The sequence below is a fragment of the Saimiri boliviensis genome, chromosome 10, assembly GCF_048565385.1.
Source record: "Saimiri boliviensis isolate mSaiBol1 chromosome 10, mSaiBol1.pri, whole genome shotgun sequence".
NCBI lineage: Eukaryota > Metazoa > Chordata > Mammalia > Primates > Cebidae > Saimiri > Saimiri boliviensis.
This window is the reverse complement of record NC_133458.1, coordinates 28232600-28246048: the sequence shown is the minus strand read 5'-3', so window position 1 is coordinate 28246048 and position 13449 is coordinate 28232600. Positions and strand designations below refer to the sequence as shown.

The following is a 13449-nucleotide window of genomic DNA, read 5'->3' as shown; positions in this document are numbered from 1 at the left end:
TAGATTAGGTTTGTAAAATATGTTGATATTAGTTTTGTTTGTTTCTTTTTACTTGTTTTAAGTGGCTACTACAAAATTTGCCATTATATATGTGGCTCACATTATATTTCTATGGGAAGGCTGGGTGTGGTGGCTCACGCCTGTAATCCCAACACTTTAGGCCACGGTAGGTGGATCATCTGAGTTCAGGACTTAAGACCATCCTGGCCAACATGGTGAAACCCTGTCTCTACAAAAATATAAAAATTAGCCGGGCATGATGGTGGGAGCCTGTGATCCTAGCTGTTTAGGAGGCTGAGGCGGGAAAATCGCTTGAACCCAGGAGGCGGAGGTTGCAGAGAGCTGAGATTGTGCCATTGCACTCCAGCTTGGGTGACAGGGTGAGACTTTGTCTGTCGACAGATAGATGAATAGATAGATAGATAGATAGATAGATAGATAGATAGGGTGAGACTCCATCTCAGATAGATAGATAGATAGATAGATAGATAGATAGATAGATAAGATAAATAGATATTATAGATCTATATATATATTTCTATTGGATAGCACTATTCTGGAGTCTGTTTTATGCCTTTTCCATCAGAACAGTTTTGATCTGGCCACCTTCCTCAGGGGCAGTTGGGCCATGACCGAGGCTCCCCCTTCTTAAGTGTCTGTCTAGGTTCTGCCCTGTCATCCCAGTCCCTGGCAGACGACCTGCCACCAGCTGCTCACCATTTCTCCAGGGTCTCTAATCCCCAGGCTTTCAATCAGCACAGGGGTCATCAGACTCTGGACGCCAGAGCCTTATGCCCCTCCTCCCACACACTCATCCTTTCCAGCAGGGCAGCCTCAGCCCTGCTAATGTCTGAGCTCCCCCTTCTGTTCAGGAGTCATGACTCTGTTCTCCATCAAGAGCAACCACCCCGGGCTGCTGAGTGAGAAGGCTGCCAGCAAGATCAACGAGACCATGCTGCGCCTGGGTGAGTGGCCCTGGGGACTTCGATCTGAGGTCTTGGCCAGCCCAACACTGCACCCTCTGGGTCTATGCCACTGTCAGGATGCAGTAAGTCAGTAGGACAAGTTAGCCCTGGGGACAAGGACAAGGGGTGCGTGTAGGTAGTAGTGGTAGTGGCAGCTCAAAAGAAGGGGCCCTATTCGGGGGAAGAATTCAATCAAGTTCATGCTGGCACTGCTTCCTCCTCCCACCACACCTGACATGGGCCCTCCCATGGCCTGCCTCAAGCGCCCTGCTTTATTTTAGAGAAAGCAGTTCTTGGCCAGACTCTGTGCCTCATGCCTGTAATCCCAGCACCCTGGGAGGCCAAGGCAGGTGGATCACGAGGTCAGGAGTTCAAGACTAGACTGGTCAAGATGGTAAAACCCCATCTCTACCAAGATCACAAAAATTGGCCAGGCACAGTGGCAGGCACCTGTAATACCAGCTACTTGAGAGGCTGAGGCAGGAAAGTTGCTTGAACCCCGGGTGACAGAGGTGCAGTGAGCCAAGATCACGTCATTGTGTGCCAACCTAAGCAACAGAGCGAGACTCCGTCTCAAAAAAAAAAAAAAAAAAAAAAAAAGAGAGCAGTTCTTGGACTGAGCCCAGCATGAGTTCACCCCAGCCCTTGCGGTTTTTCAGGCCTCAGTAAGGCAGACTCCCTCCTCCCTGATGCTGCTGTGGGCTCTGGTCTTGATAACATCCTGTCCTGCCCCCGTCCTCCATAGGGATTTTTGGCTTCCTGGCCTTTGGTTTTGTGCTCATTACCTTCAGCTGCCACTTCTACGACTTCTTCAACCAGGCTGAGTGGGAGCGCAGCTTCCGGGACTATGTACTGTGAGTGAGGGGCCTGGAGGCGGCAGGGGTGGGAGTAGAACCATGGCTGTAAGGACACCTACCTCCACCCGCCTGGCAGCAGGGATTGGCCAGGCCCCTGCCGCAGACAGCAGATTTAACTGATGGTGTCTTGGTGCACAAGGCCTCAGTCTCTGTAGTTTCTCAAACATGGCAAATAACGTTTCAGTCCCTCCCACCTCTGCCCTTCCCTCTCCACCACCTTAGTTGCCGAGCTGGTGCACATGTGACTGTTAAGCAGCTATTTCAGCTTCGGCTTCTCTGACCGATGCTAAGTTGCGCTCTAATTCTGCGTGCGTTCCTGCAGAGCCTGTTGTAGATCCCTGCACGGGACCGGTTACCTCTCTACCATACGTTAATGAGCTGCTAATGTCAGCTAGTTTTGCTTGTGCCTTTTCGTGGCATAACGAGGACAGATTAGAGAGAGTAAGACATCTCTACTACTGAGAGAAGTGCGGCACCCACTGGTACAAGGACAGCGGCTAAAATGGATGCTAGTCCAAGCCCTGACTGCTTCGAGCTCTCCCTTAAAGTTGCCAGCTTCCAGTCTGGGATGGTTTAAACCACAATGATGCCTGAGTCTCTGCCCCAGAGATTTGATTTAATCGTCTGGGGTGGGGCCCAGACATCAGTAGCTATTAAAAGCTCCCCAGTTGATTCTAATGAGCACCCAGGGTTGAGATCAGTGCTGTGGAGCTTAGCCCTTTTTAAAGTTTTTGGATTGATTGTCTGAGTCTACCCAGTAGACTCAGAAAGCCCCCACTGTAGTCTCAGCTACTTGGGAGGCTGAAGCAGGAGATTGCCTGAGCCCAGGAGTTGGAGGTTGTGGTGAGCTGTGATCATGCCGCTGAACTCTAGCCTGGGTGACAGAGCAAGACCCTGTCTCAAAAAAAAGAGAGAAAAAGGAAAGCCTCACCTATCTCCCTTCCCTCACCATAGGTGCCAGGCCAATGTGACCATCGGGCTGCCCACCAAGAAGCCCATCCCTGATTGTGAGATCAAGAATCGCCCGAGCCTTCTGGTGGAGAAGATCAACCTGTTTGCCATGTTTGGAACTGGCATCGCCATGAGCACCTGGGTCTGGACCAAGGCCACGCTCCTCATCTGGAGGCGGACCTGGTGCAGGTGGGGGTGGCAGCCAGCCCCTCCTGCCCTGCCCACCTCACCCTCAGCCTTGGGACCCCATCCTTTTTTTTTTTTTTTGAGATGGAGTCTTACTCTGTCATCCAGGCTGGAGTGCAGTGGTGCAGCTTAGGGTTCACTGTAACCTCTGCCTCCTGGGTTCAAGTGATTGTCCTGCCTCGACCTCCCAAGTAGCTGGGACTACAGGGCACGTGTCACCACGCCCGGCTAATTTTTGCATTTTTAGTAGAGTCAGGGTTTCAGCACGTTGGCAAGGATAGTCTTGATCTCTTGGCCTCGTGATCCGCTCGCCTCCGCCTCCCAAAGTGCTGGGATTACAGGCGTGAGGCACCACACCCGCAGGGGTCCCATCTTCAGGTTTTGTCAGGTCCTCCTTCCAGCACAGCCTTCGTCAGTGGTTCACCACTGCCCCCTGGTGGCACCTCCAGTCCTTGGGTGGACCAAGGCCTGGGCCAAGTGCAGAGCCAGCTGCTAGCATTTTCTAAGAGTGGGGTGCTTGGAGGGCTGGCCACACAGTAGCTCTGCATTCTAGTCCCACTTCTTTGCAGAGGCCTCAACTCCTCAGTCCTTGAGGGACATGAGGCCCTCTGGGGCCTTCTCTGGAAAGAAGGGCATCACGGGCCCTTCCCAGATTTGATGGGCAGCGGCTGCTTCTTCACCCGTCTTACCTATCCCTTCTGCTCTCAGGTTGACTGGCCAGAGTGACGATGAGCCCAAGCGGATCAAGAAGAGCAAGATGATTGCCAAGGCCTTCTCCAAGCGGCATGAGCTGCTGCAGAACCCGGGCCAGGAGCTGTCCTTCAGCATGCACACCGTGTCCCATGATGGGCCCGTGGGTGAGCCCCACCCCCCTCCACCAGAACCGCCTGGCCCTGCAGAGCCCCTGCTAGTCTCTCCTAGGCTGCTTGGGGCACACAGATTGTCTGGAAGACCGACTGAGGGGCAAGATGCTCCTCTCCCACCCCATCACTCACACGCCCATTCTTCCCCAGGCCCGCCCCACCCTCTGGGGGACTCTCCCCTCCGTTTCTGCCCCTGGGTGGGCTTGCTGGTTCTTGGGTTCCAAGAGGACTCCCCTCTCCCTTCTCCAAAATTCTCCAATTGCTATCCCTGGGCAAGAGTAAGTCAGGGTTCCAAGAACTGGATTTCTGGCCTCCAGTGAGGCCCTTTGGGGACCTGAGGCCCCTCTCTTCAGATTCTGAAGCGGTAGAGATCACTGTCATTACAGGGTGAGCTTTCTCTGGTGAGCAGGAAGGAGTGCCTGCGGGAAGATGAATGGCACTGGGTATGGGAGGCACTGCCAGAGACTGGCGAATCACTGTTCCTTCTCCCTTCTTCCTTCTGTCCCCACAGCGGGCTTGGCCTTTGACCTCAATGAGCCCTCAGCTGATGTCTCCTCTGCCTGGGCCCAGCATGTCACCAAGATGGTGGCTCGGAGAGGAGCCATACTGCCCCAGGACATTTCTGTCACCCCTGTGGCAACTCCAGGTATGAGTTCCTGCTTCTGGAGGAAGGTGGGGGGCACAGAGGCTGGGGGTTTCTGGGACTGGAGTACGGGGGCTGTCAGAGAAGGAGGAAGAGGAATCTGCAGGGTGGGGCTGAGGCTCGAAAAGTCTAAAGGTCTGGGCCCCAGAGCTAACCTCAAAAAATCTAAAGGTAAGGACACCCAGGGGAGCAGGGGTGGCTTGGACAGAGCCAGGGCCCCAGGCTCGTGTTCCCTCTCCTCCTGTCAAGTGCCCCCAGAGGAACAAGCCAACCTGTGGCTGGTTGAGGCAGAGATCTCCCCAGAGCTGCAGAAGCGCCTGGGCCGGAAGAAGAAGAGGAGGAAGAGGAAGAAGGAGGTGTGCCCACTGGCACCACCTCCTGAGCTTCACCCCCCTGCCTCTGCCCCCAGTACCATTCCTCGACTGCCTCAGCTGCCCCGGCAGAAATGCCTGGTGGCTGCAGGTGCCTGGGGAGCTGGGGACTCTTGCCGACAGGGAGCCTGGACCCTGGTCTCCAACCCATTCTGCCCAGAGCCCAGTCCCGCTCAGGGTCCGTTTCTGTCCAGTGCACCAGCACCCATGGCCTGGGCTCATGGCCGCCGACAGGGTCTGGGGCCCATTCACTCCCGCACCAACCTGATGGAGGCAGAGCTCATGGATGCAGACTCGGACTTCTGAGCCTGCAGAGCAGGACCTGGGACGGGAAAGAGAGGAACTGACACCGTTCGAGGCTCTTCTTCCTCCCTGAGCATGCTTCCCCAGGATCCAGTCTCCCAAAGAACCTGTGAGCTAAATGCCTTCCCAGGAGAGTTCTGGATGTCTGGCTCAAAGCAGCGGGACTGTGGCAAAGAGCCTGACATCTCCGCAGGGAGGCCTCACCCCAGGGGCAGGGCCCTGGAGCTCAGGTTCCTTGTTTCTGCCCCATCAGCTGCAGCCTGGCTGGCAACATCTGCTCCATCAGGGGCAGGGGGGATGCAGAGCTTGTGGAGGGGTAGTAATGGTGGAGGCAGAGGCGACAGTTCCTGAAGTGGGCTGTGATGGCTAGGGAGGCAGCCTAGTCCATGTCTGGCAGATGAGGGCTGGCTGCTGTTTCCTGGCACTCTCAGTCCAAAAGTGTTTATTGTGTCAGTCCTTTAAGTAGGGCCAGGGCTCCCTCTTCCTCTCCCAGGTATTTGTGGGGCTGGAAGTGCCTGCTGCCACAGGGGCTGTATCCCCTCTTCATGAGCCCTCAGCTGATGTCTTCTACCCCAAATCCATCTTTTGTTCTCCTGTATCCTCCTTCCCCTGTTCCATTTCAGTTCAGTTTCAGAGGTACCAACCTCTTCGCATTTCCTTTTTGTTAATGAGGACCCAGAGCTGCCGTACACAGTCACTGCCAGCCCCCTCCCCTCGCTGCTGGGCCGGTCTCCATGGTAGAGACTGGTTCACTCTAGGGCCTCGGCCTGGAGTGGGATAGGAGCAGTGAGTGATGGGGCCTCCAAGAGATATGTCATCTCTTCCTCACACCCATTCAGTGGGGGATGGGCCTGTAGACTTGAGGGGCTACCCTGGGAAGCTGCTGTAGCTTCAGCCAGGCAAGAAAGAGCATCTTTCCACTTCCACAACCGGTGGTGAGGAGATTCCCACCTCCCATACCCTCCAACCATGTCTCCAAGGCCCCAGTTTCAAGAATCAGATAGCAGGAAGCCATAGATGCTGGCTGGGTTCCAGGTTATGGGGGAGAAGGAAATACAGTCAATAAAAGGTTTTTGTATAAACTCTTGGTGTGTTCTTTTTTTTTTTTAGATAAGAGTCTCACTCCATCCCCCAAGCTGGAGTGCAGTGGCGTGAGATCAGCTTACTGCAACCTCTATCTCCTGGGTTGAAACAATTCTCCAGCCTCAGCCTCCTGAGTAGCTGGTATAGGTGCCCACCACCACGTCTGGCTAATTTTTGTATTTTTAGCAAAGATGGGGTTTCATCATGTTGGCCAGGCTGGTCTCAAACTCCTGACCTCAAGTGATCTGCCTGCCTCGGGCTCTAAAGGGCTGGCATTATAGGCATGAGCCACCATGCCCGGCTAGTGTGTTCTTTCTTCTATGGGCCCCGGTCCTGGCCTCCTTACCTTGTGTTGGTCCTGATCTCTTTTGTCTTCCATGTCTTCCCAAGGCTGTTCTGAAAGGCCAAGAGCTTGGTGCTAATGTGGCCACGGCTGACAGTCAGGTGTCAGGCTGATGGTAGCCTCATGTGCTGGCTGTCCGCCTGAGCTAGTCGGCTCTGTATGAACAAAAGCTCTTCTGTGGCCACAGCTGCCTCGCTGAGCACTGATCACAAGATAATTGAACATAGGCATGCAGCTTCTGGAGTGATGGTGTCTCCTTTATGGGAGTGGAGATGGGCAGGGCTCCTCGAGACAATCCTGGACCCCATCTCTGCAGCCTCTTCCTTCTACCAGGGACATCCATCAGGCCAGGTGCATTCTGTTCCATTGCTTCCTCCCCGGCCAGTCACGGACACCTGTTGGCCCCACTTCCTCCAACGAGATAATCAGTAGACGACGAGGAACTGGGGTGCAAGGGCTCGGGATTATGAGAGAAGGAGGTCCATGGAGCAAGGGGGCTGGTGCCCACAGACTTGGCAGGTATTGTGGAGTACAGGCCAGGCTTATTTGGGAGTTGTTGTTTTTTTTTTTGAAATGGAGTTTCCACCGGTCTCGGGGGCTCACGCCTGTAATCCCAACACTTCGGGAGGCCAAGGTGGCTGGATTACCTGAGGTCAGGAGTTCAAGACCAGCCTGACCAACATGGTGCAACTCTGTTTCTACAAAAATTAGCCAGGTGTTGGTGGTGTGTGCCTATAATCCCAGCTACTTGGGAAGCTGAGGCAGGAGAATCACTTGAACCGGGAAGTACAGATCGCAGTGAGCCGAAATTGCGACATTGCACTCCAGCCTGGGCCAAAAGAGCGAAACTCCATCTCAAAACAACAAAAAGAAATGGAGTCTCACTCTGTTGCCCAGGCTGGAGTGCGATGGCACGATCTCAGCTCACTGCAACCTCCACCTCCTGGGTTCAAGCGTTTCTCCTGCCTCAGCCTCCTGAGTAGGTGAGATTACAGACGTGGGCCACCACATCCAGCTAATTTTTGTTTTCGGTTTTCTTGGGGATTTTTTTTTTTTTTTTTGAGATGGAGTATGCCTGGCCAGGAATACTCTTCTAATGCTGTTCATGTGATGAGGACATTGCATTTTGACCAGGGCCAGATTCCAGAAAGAAGGGGAAAGGGAATACTAACCCATGGATTGTATTCTAGGCACTTAATAGGGGTTCTAATAATAGCTAACTCTTGGCTGGGCACAGTGGCTCATGCCTGAAATCCCAGCATCTTGGGAGGCTAAGTACCAGTGGGTACTTAGCCATGGTGTTCCACTGTCTCTTAATTCAGAGAATAACAAACCAATCAGAGGAGTTCATTTTAGGTGTTAGGTTGGTGCAAAAGTAATTGCAGTTTTTGCCATTTTAATTGGCAAACATAAGCTCAGTGAAGCAAAATGACTTGCTGGAAACCTCGAAGCTAGTGACACTGGGTCCAGGCTCTTCCTGACTTCAGTATCCAGGCTCTTTCTACCCTTTTTTTTTTTTTTTTTTTTTTTTTTTAAGAGACAGGGTTTCACCATGTCTGGCAGGCTGGTCTCAAACTCCTGACCTCAGGTGATCCACCTGCCTTGGCCTCCCAAAATGCTGGGATTACAGGTGTGAGCCACCGCGCCTAGCTAGCTCTTTCTTTCTTTCTTTCTTTCTTTCTTTCTTTCTTTCTTTTTTGAGGCAGAGTTTCACTCGTTACCCAGACTGGAGTGCAATGGTGCGATCTCGGCTCACCGCAACCTCTGCCTCCTGCGTTCAGGCAATTCTCCTGCCTCAGCCTCCCGAGTAGCTGGGACTACAGGCGTGCGCCACCATGCCCAGCTAATTTTTGTATTTTCAGTAGAGATGGGGTTTCACCATGTTGACTAGGATGGTCTTGATCTCTTGACCTCGTGATCCACCCGCCTCGGCCTCCCAAAGTGCTGGGATTATAGGCGTGAGCCACCGCGCCCGGCCTTGGCTCTTTCTACTCTTAATCCCACCTTTGATTTTTCTCCCTATCCAGGTTTCCCGGTCTATGTTCCCTCTGGCCATCCTGCTTCCTCTTCTTCATCCTGGCTGTTACTGCTTCTCTCAGCAGTGTTGCAGCTATTTTTTAGCCTTTATTAACAACAGTAATTAAAATAATAAAAGTTTTCAGTGCTGTTTAAGGATCTTTTCTGAAACAAGGGAGAGTGTTACAATGTTCTTTTCATCTCCAAAGACAGGTGACTACTAGTCTTCCTCCCTCCTTCTGTCCTTTCTTTAGTGGGATTACTTGTGTAAAGGATGGGAGATGGGGTGAAAGGGGAGTTCAGTCTGGGCCTTCAAAGCTGAGAAATAGGCTAGGCACCGTGGCTCACGCCTGTAATCCCAGCATTTTGGGAGGCTGAGGCAGGAGAATCATTTGAGTCCAGGAGTTTGAGACCAGCTTGGCCAGCATAGCAAAACTGTCTCTACAAAAAAGAAATTAGCTGGACATGGCGGCACATGCGTGTAGTCCCAGCCACTCCAGAGGCTGAGGCAGGAGGACTGCTTGAGCTTGTGAGGGTCGAGGCTGACTAAGAATGCACCATTGCACTCCAGCCTGGGCGCTAGGTGAGCAAGCACGACCCTGTCACCAAAGAAAAAAAAAAAAAAGCTGAGAAATGTGAGAAATGCTACCTTTCTGTGTGTGGCTGTAGAGGCGGGCAGAGATTCTGTGGCCACTAGAGGGCAATGTGAGCTCACCTTTGTGAATGCAGATGTCCAGCAGCATGGACACTCCTACATCCGAGAAGTCTTCCAGTAGTATCCCCACGGGAGCACCAGATCTCAGGACTGAACAGTAACCACTCTTCGACCAAATGCTCCTGAGTGAGATCCCCGAAGAAACCCCTGAGGATCCACGTGGAGCCCGGTTTGGAGGACTCCCAGTCTGGGGGACTCGCAGCTACGCTGTTGCCCTGAGAACAGAGCTCTCCACGCATTCCCCTCACCACAGGCTCTGCCCTCAGCTGCCTCATTGGGCCTCTTACCATCCATTCTTCCAAACTTGGTCAGCTTTGCCTTTGTTGGTCCCAGTTTCCTTAAACCGGTCTGTCCACTGCTCCTCTTTGTTCCTCTGCCTGCTTTTTTTTTTTTTTTTTTTTTTTTTTTTTGAGACAGGGTCTCACTCTGTTGCCCAGACTGGAGTGCAGTGGTGCGATCTCAGCTCATTGCAGCCTCAACTTTCTGGGCTCAGGTGATACTCCTGCGTCAGCTTCCCAAGGAGCTGAGACTATAGCTGCACATCACCATGCCAAGCTAGTTTTATTTTTTGTTGAGTTGGGGTCTCGCTATGTTGCCCAGGCTGGTCTATAAACCTGGTCTGGGCCCAAGAGATCCACTGGGCCTTTGCCACCGGGGGCAGTGGCTCATGCCTGTAATCCCAGCACTTTGGGACACTGAGGCAGGCAGATCAGCTCAGCTAACATTGTGGAACCTCATTTCTACTAAAAATACAGAAAATTAGCTGGATGTGGTGGTGCATGTCTGTAATCCCAGTCACTCGGGAGGCTGAGGCAGGAGAATCACTTGAACCTGGGAGGCAGAGGTTGCAGGGAGCGAGATTGCGCCATTACACTCCAGCTTGGGCAACATGAGCAAAACTCAGTCTCAAAACAAACAAGCAAGAAACCCCCAGAAAAGATAGCCTTTGCCAGAAAATCACAGCTATACAATGTGTTATGTCTGTCATGTTAAAACATGCATTAGACACAAATGTAAACACCATGAAAAAAAGCCACCATTCTTCAATACTCTGAGCAAAAACAAATCTTTCCTTTTTTAAATTTCTTTGAGTTTTAAAAATATTTCTGTTTGCATGCTTTCATTTGAAATTTTATGTTTGTTTTCTGAACGTTCATGTCTTGAAACCGCATGTTCTTTTGTTGTTGTTTGTTTTGAGACAGCCAGCCTCTGTCTTTCATATTAGAAGGTTTCTTGGCTGGGCGTTGTGGCTCACACCTGTAATTCTAGCATTTTGGAATGCCCAGATGGGAATATTGTTTAAGACCAGGAGTTGGCTGGGCACGGTGGCTCACGCCTGTAATCCCACCACTCTGACAAGCCAAGGTGGGTGGATCACTTGAGGTCAGGAGTTTGAGACCAGCCTGGCCAACATGGTAAAACCCCATCTCTACCAAAAATACAAAAATTAGCCAGATGTGGTGGCGTATGCCTGTAATCCCAGCTACTTGGGAGTCTGAGGCAGGCGAATCACTTGAACCCGGGAGGTGGAGGTTGCAGTCAGCTGAGATCGAGCCACTGTACTCCAATCCTGGGCAACAGTGGGAGACTTTGTCTCAAAAAAACAACAAAACAAAACAACAACAACAAAACCCGGCCTGGCACAGTGGCTCGTGGCTCCTGCCTGTAATCCTAGCACTTTGGAAGGCTGAGGTTGGCAGATTACCTGAGCTCAGGAGTTCGAGACCAGCCTGGGCAAAATGGTGAAACCCTATTTCTACCAAAATACAAAAAATTAGCTGGGTGTGGCAATGTGTACCTGTAGTCCCGGCTACTCGGGAGGTTGAGGCAGGAGAATTGCTTGAACCCAGGAGGCCTAAGTTGCAGTGAGCCGAGATTGCGCCATTGCACTCCAGCTTGGGTGACAAAGGGAGACTGTCTCCAAAACACAAAACAAAAAACAGAAGTTCCAGACCAGCCTGGACAACATAGCAAGAGGTCTTTCCCACCAAAAAAATAAATAATATATATTTTTAAAATTAGCCCGGTGTGGTGTTGCAAGCCTGTAGTTCCAGTGACTTGGGAGGCTGAGGTGGGAGGATGGCTTGAGCACAGGAGGCAGAGGTTGCAGTTAGCTATGATCATGCCACTATACTCAGCCTGGGCAGCAAGAGTGAGACCCCGTCTTGAAACAAAAAACCAAAGTTTTCTTCATATGTCTGGTGACTTTGGTTGTCTGTTCATACTTGAGAGTGCGACACTAAATGGTTCACAGAAGCTCTGTGAACGTCAGTATGGTCTTCAAGGAGGGTGATCTGGCTGGCTTATTTTCTTCAGAAACTCTCAGTGTTAGTATCTTTGTTTTCTCTCTTGGATTGGTCAGATACCTCAGAGGAATTCTTCCTTATACCAGTCTCCTGCATGGAAGATACATTCCTGCTTGCCAGCATTCTGGAAGCTGAATGAGCTGGGTGGAGGAAGAAGACCTATAGTCTAAATATTTCATTAAATAGTTCATAAACTTCTGCTTAATTGCCCTGTTTCTAGTATGTAATTTGATCTTCCACTGTACCTGGTGTCCCTCAGCTACAAAGAAGCAGCAGGTATGTAAGGATGGAGTTGAGAATGGGTTGAAGAGTGTGTCCTGATGGTCGGCCCCAATCAGTGGTGGTGACTAGAATAAAAAAGGGTATCAGTTTCATTCCAGTGTTCTAACTCCTTATATTTAATAACTATATCACATTGAAGAATTAATTCATCCCCTCAGTAATCAATTCTAGTGGCAGTTCAGGTAGGCAGCTGCTGCCTGTGAGCTCCAACACATGCCAGGTGGCTGTACCATAGCTCCCTTGAGCATTAGGGGGAAGAATGAAATCAGTTACAGAGCTGCTAATCTCTGCCCCGACAGCTGGAGGATGAAGCTCTGGGCTGGTTTCTTTTCAACAGGAAGGAAATTCTGAATGCCGGAATGTGAAGGAAAAGCTTAAGAATCTCTTGTGTCTTGTGGGCTCCGTGGAAATGGCAGTACTTAGATGCCTTCCGACACATAGTATGAGACACAAATTTGGAGATCCGGAAATGAGAGACTCCATTCAAGGCAGGACAGCGTCACAGAGTGAACAGATTTCCAAAATAGTAGCAAAGGAAAGAGAAAGATCGAGGCAGGTGATTTCTTCCTCCTCCTCCTCCTTCTTTTTTGTCTTGCTCTGTTGCCCAGGCTGGAGTGTAGTGGTGCAATCTCAGCTGACTGCAACCGCCACCTCCTGGGTTCAAACTATTCTCCTGCCTCCGCCTCCCGAGTAGCTGGAACTACAGGCACAAGCCACCACACCTGACTAATTTTTGTATTTTTATTAGAGATGGGGTTTCACCATGTTGGCCAGGCTGGTCTTGAACTCCTGACCTCAAGTGATCTGCCCGCCTCAACCTTCCAAAGTGTTGGAATTACAGGCGTGAGCCACAGCGCCTGGCCTCCTGCTTGCCAGGCAAAACACAGTGACACTGAAGACTAGAGGTCCAAAGAGTAGATGTCCAGTGGCTGCCTGAGTTGTTTGGGCTGTTAGTCTCTGAAACAGCTGTAAACTGTATGACCCCCTTTGTTCCTGTTTCTCTGAGAATAGAGAAGAAAACCTCCCCATAATCTGTCGCGAGTCAACAGCATTTTCTTTTTTTAAAGTATTCCTTACACAAAATCTTATGGAATGTGCAATTTTGTCTCTTGCTTCTTAGCTTAATATTTTTATCATAAGCATTTATTCTGAGAGCCAGAATCCCTTCATTTTCTTTCCTGTGCTATTACGATTTTGGAAATGTTCACTTTGGGAAGTTGTCCTGCTTTGGAGCCTCTCATTTCCTGATCGTCAAATTTGTGCCTCATACTATGTGTCGGAAGGCGTCTGAGGACTGCCATGTCCACAGAGCTCACAAGTGTACCAGACACGAGAGCTTCTTAGCTTTCTCTTCACATTTTGGCTTTCAGAATAAAGAATGATAAAGGGAAACCCTTATTATTAAAAACATACTGGCCAACAATTTTCTTTCTTTTATTTTCTTGGATGGAGTCTTGCTTTGTTGCCCAGGCTGGAGTGCAGTGGCATGATCTCGGCTCCCTGCAGCCTCTGCCTCCTGGTTTCAAGCCATTCTCCTGCCTCAGCCTCCCAAATAGCTGGGATTT

General features: G+C 51.0%; 1 protein-coding gene across 3 annotated transcripts in view; it reads left to right on the top strand.

Annotated features, from left to right (window-relative positions):
• SMO (smoothened, frizzled class receptor) overlaps window positions 1–6221 on the top strand; it is a 31826-nt gene extending 25605 nt beyond the window's left edge. For all 3 annotated transcript variants that reach the window (XM_074379085.1, XM_039473016.2, XM_074379086.1), the window contains 6 exons: window positions 873–965; window positions 1711–1819; window positions 2777–2962; window positions 3668–3816; window positions 4334–4468; window positions 4715–6221. In XM_074379085.1, the coding sequence (XP_074235186.1) occupies window positions 873–965; window positions 1711–1819; window positions 2777–2962; window positions 3668–3816; window positions 4334–4468; window positions 4715–5142 (1100 nt within the window). In that variant the 3' untranslated portion in view covers window positions 5143–6221. The remainder of the gene's footprint in view (window positions 1–872; window positions 966–1710; window positions 1820–2776; window positions 2963–3667; window positions 3817–4333; window positions 4469–4714) is intronic.
• Window positions 6222–13449: the final 7228 nt, after the last annotated feature.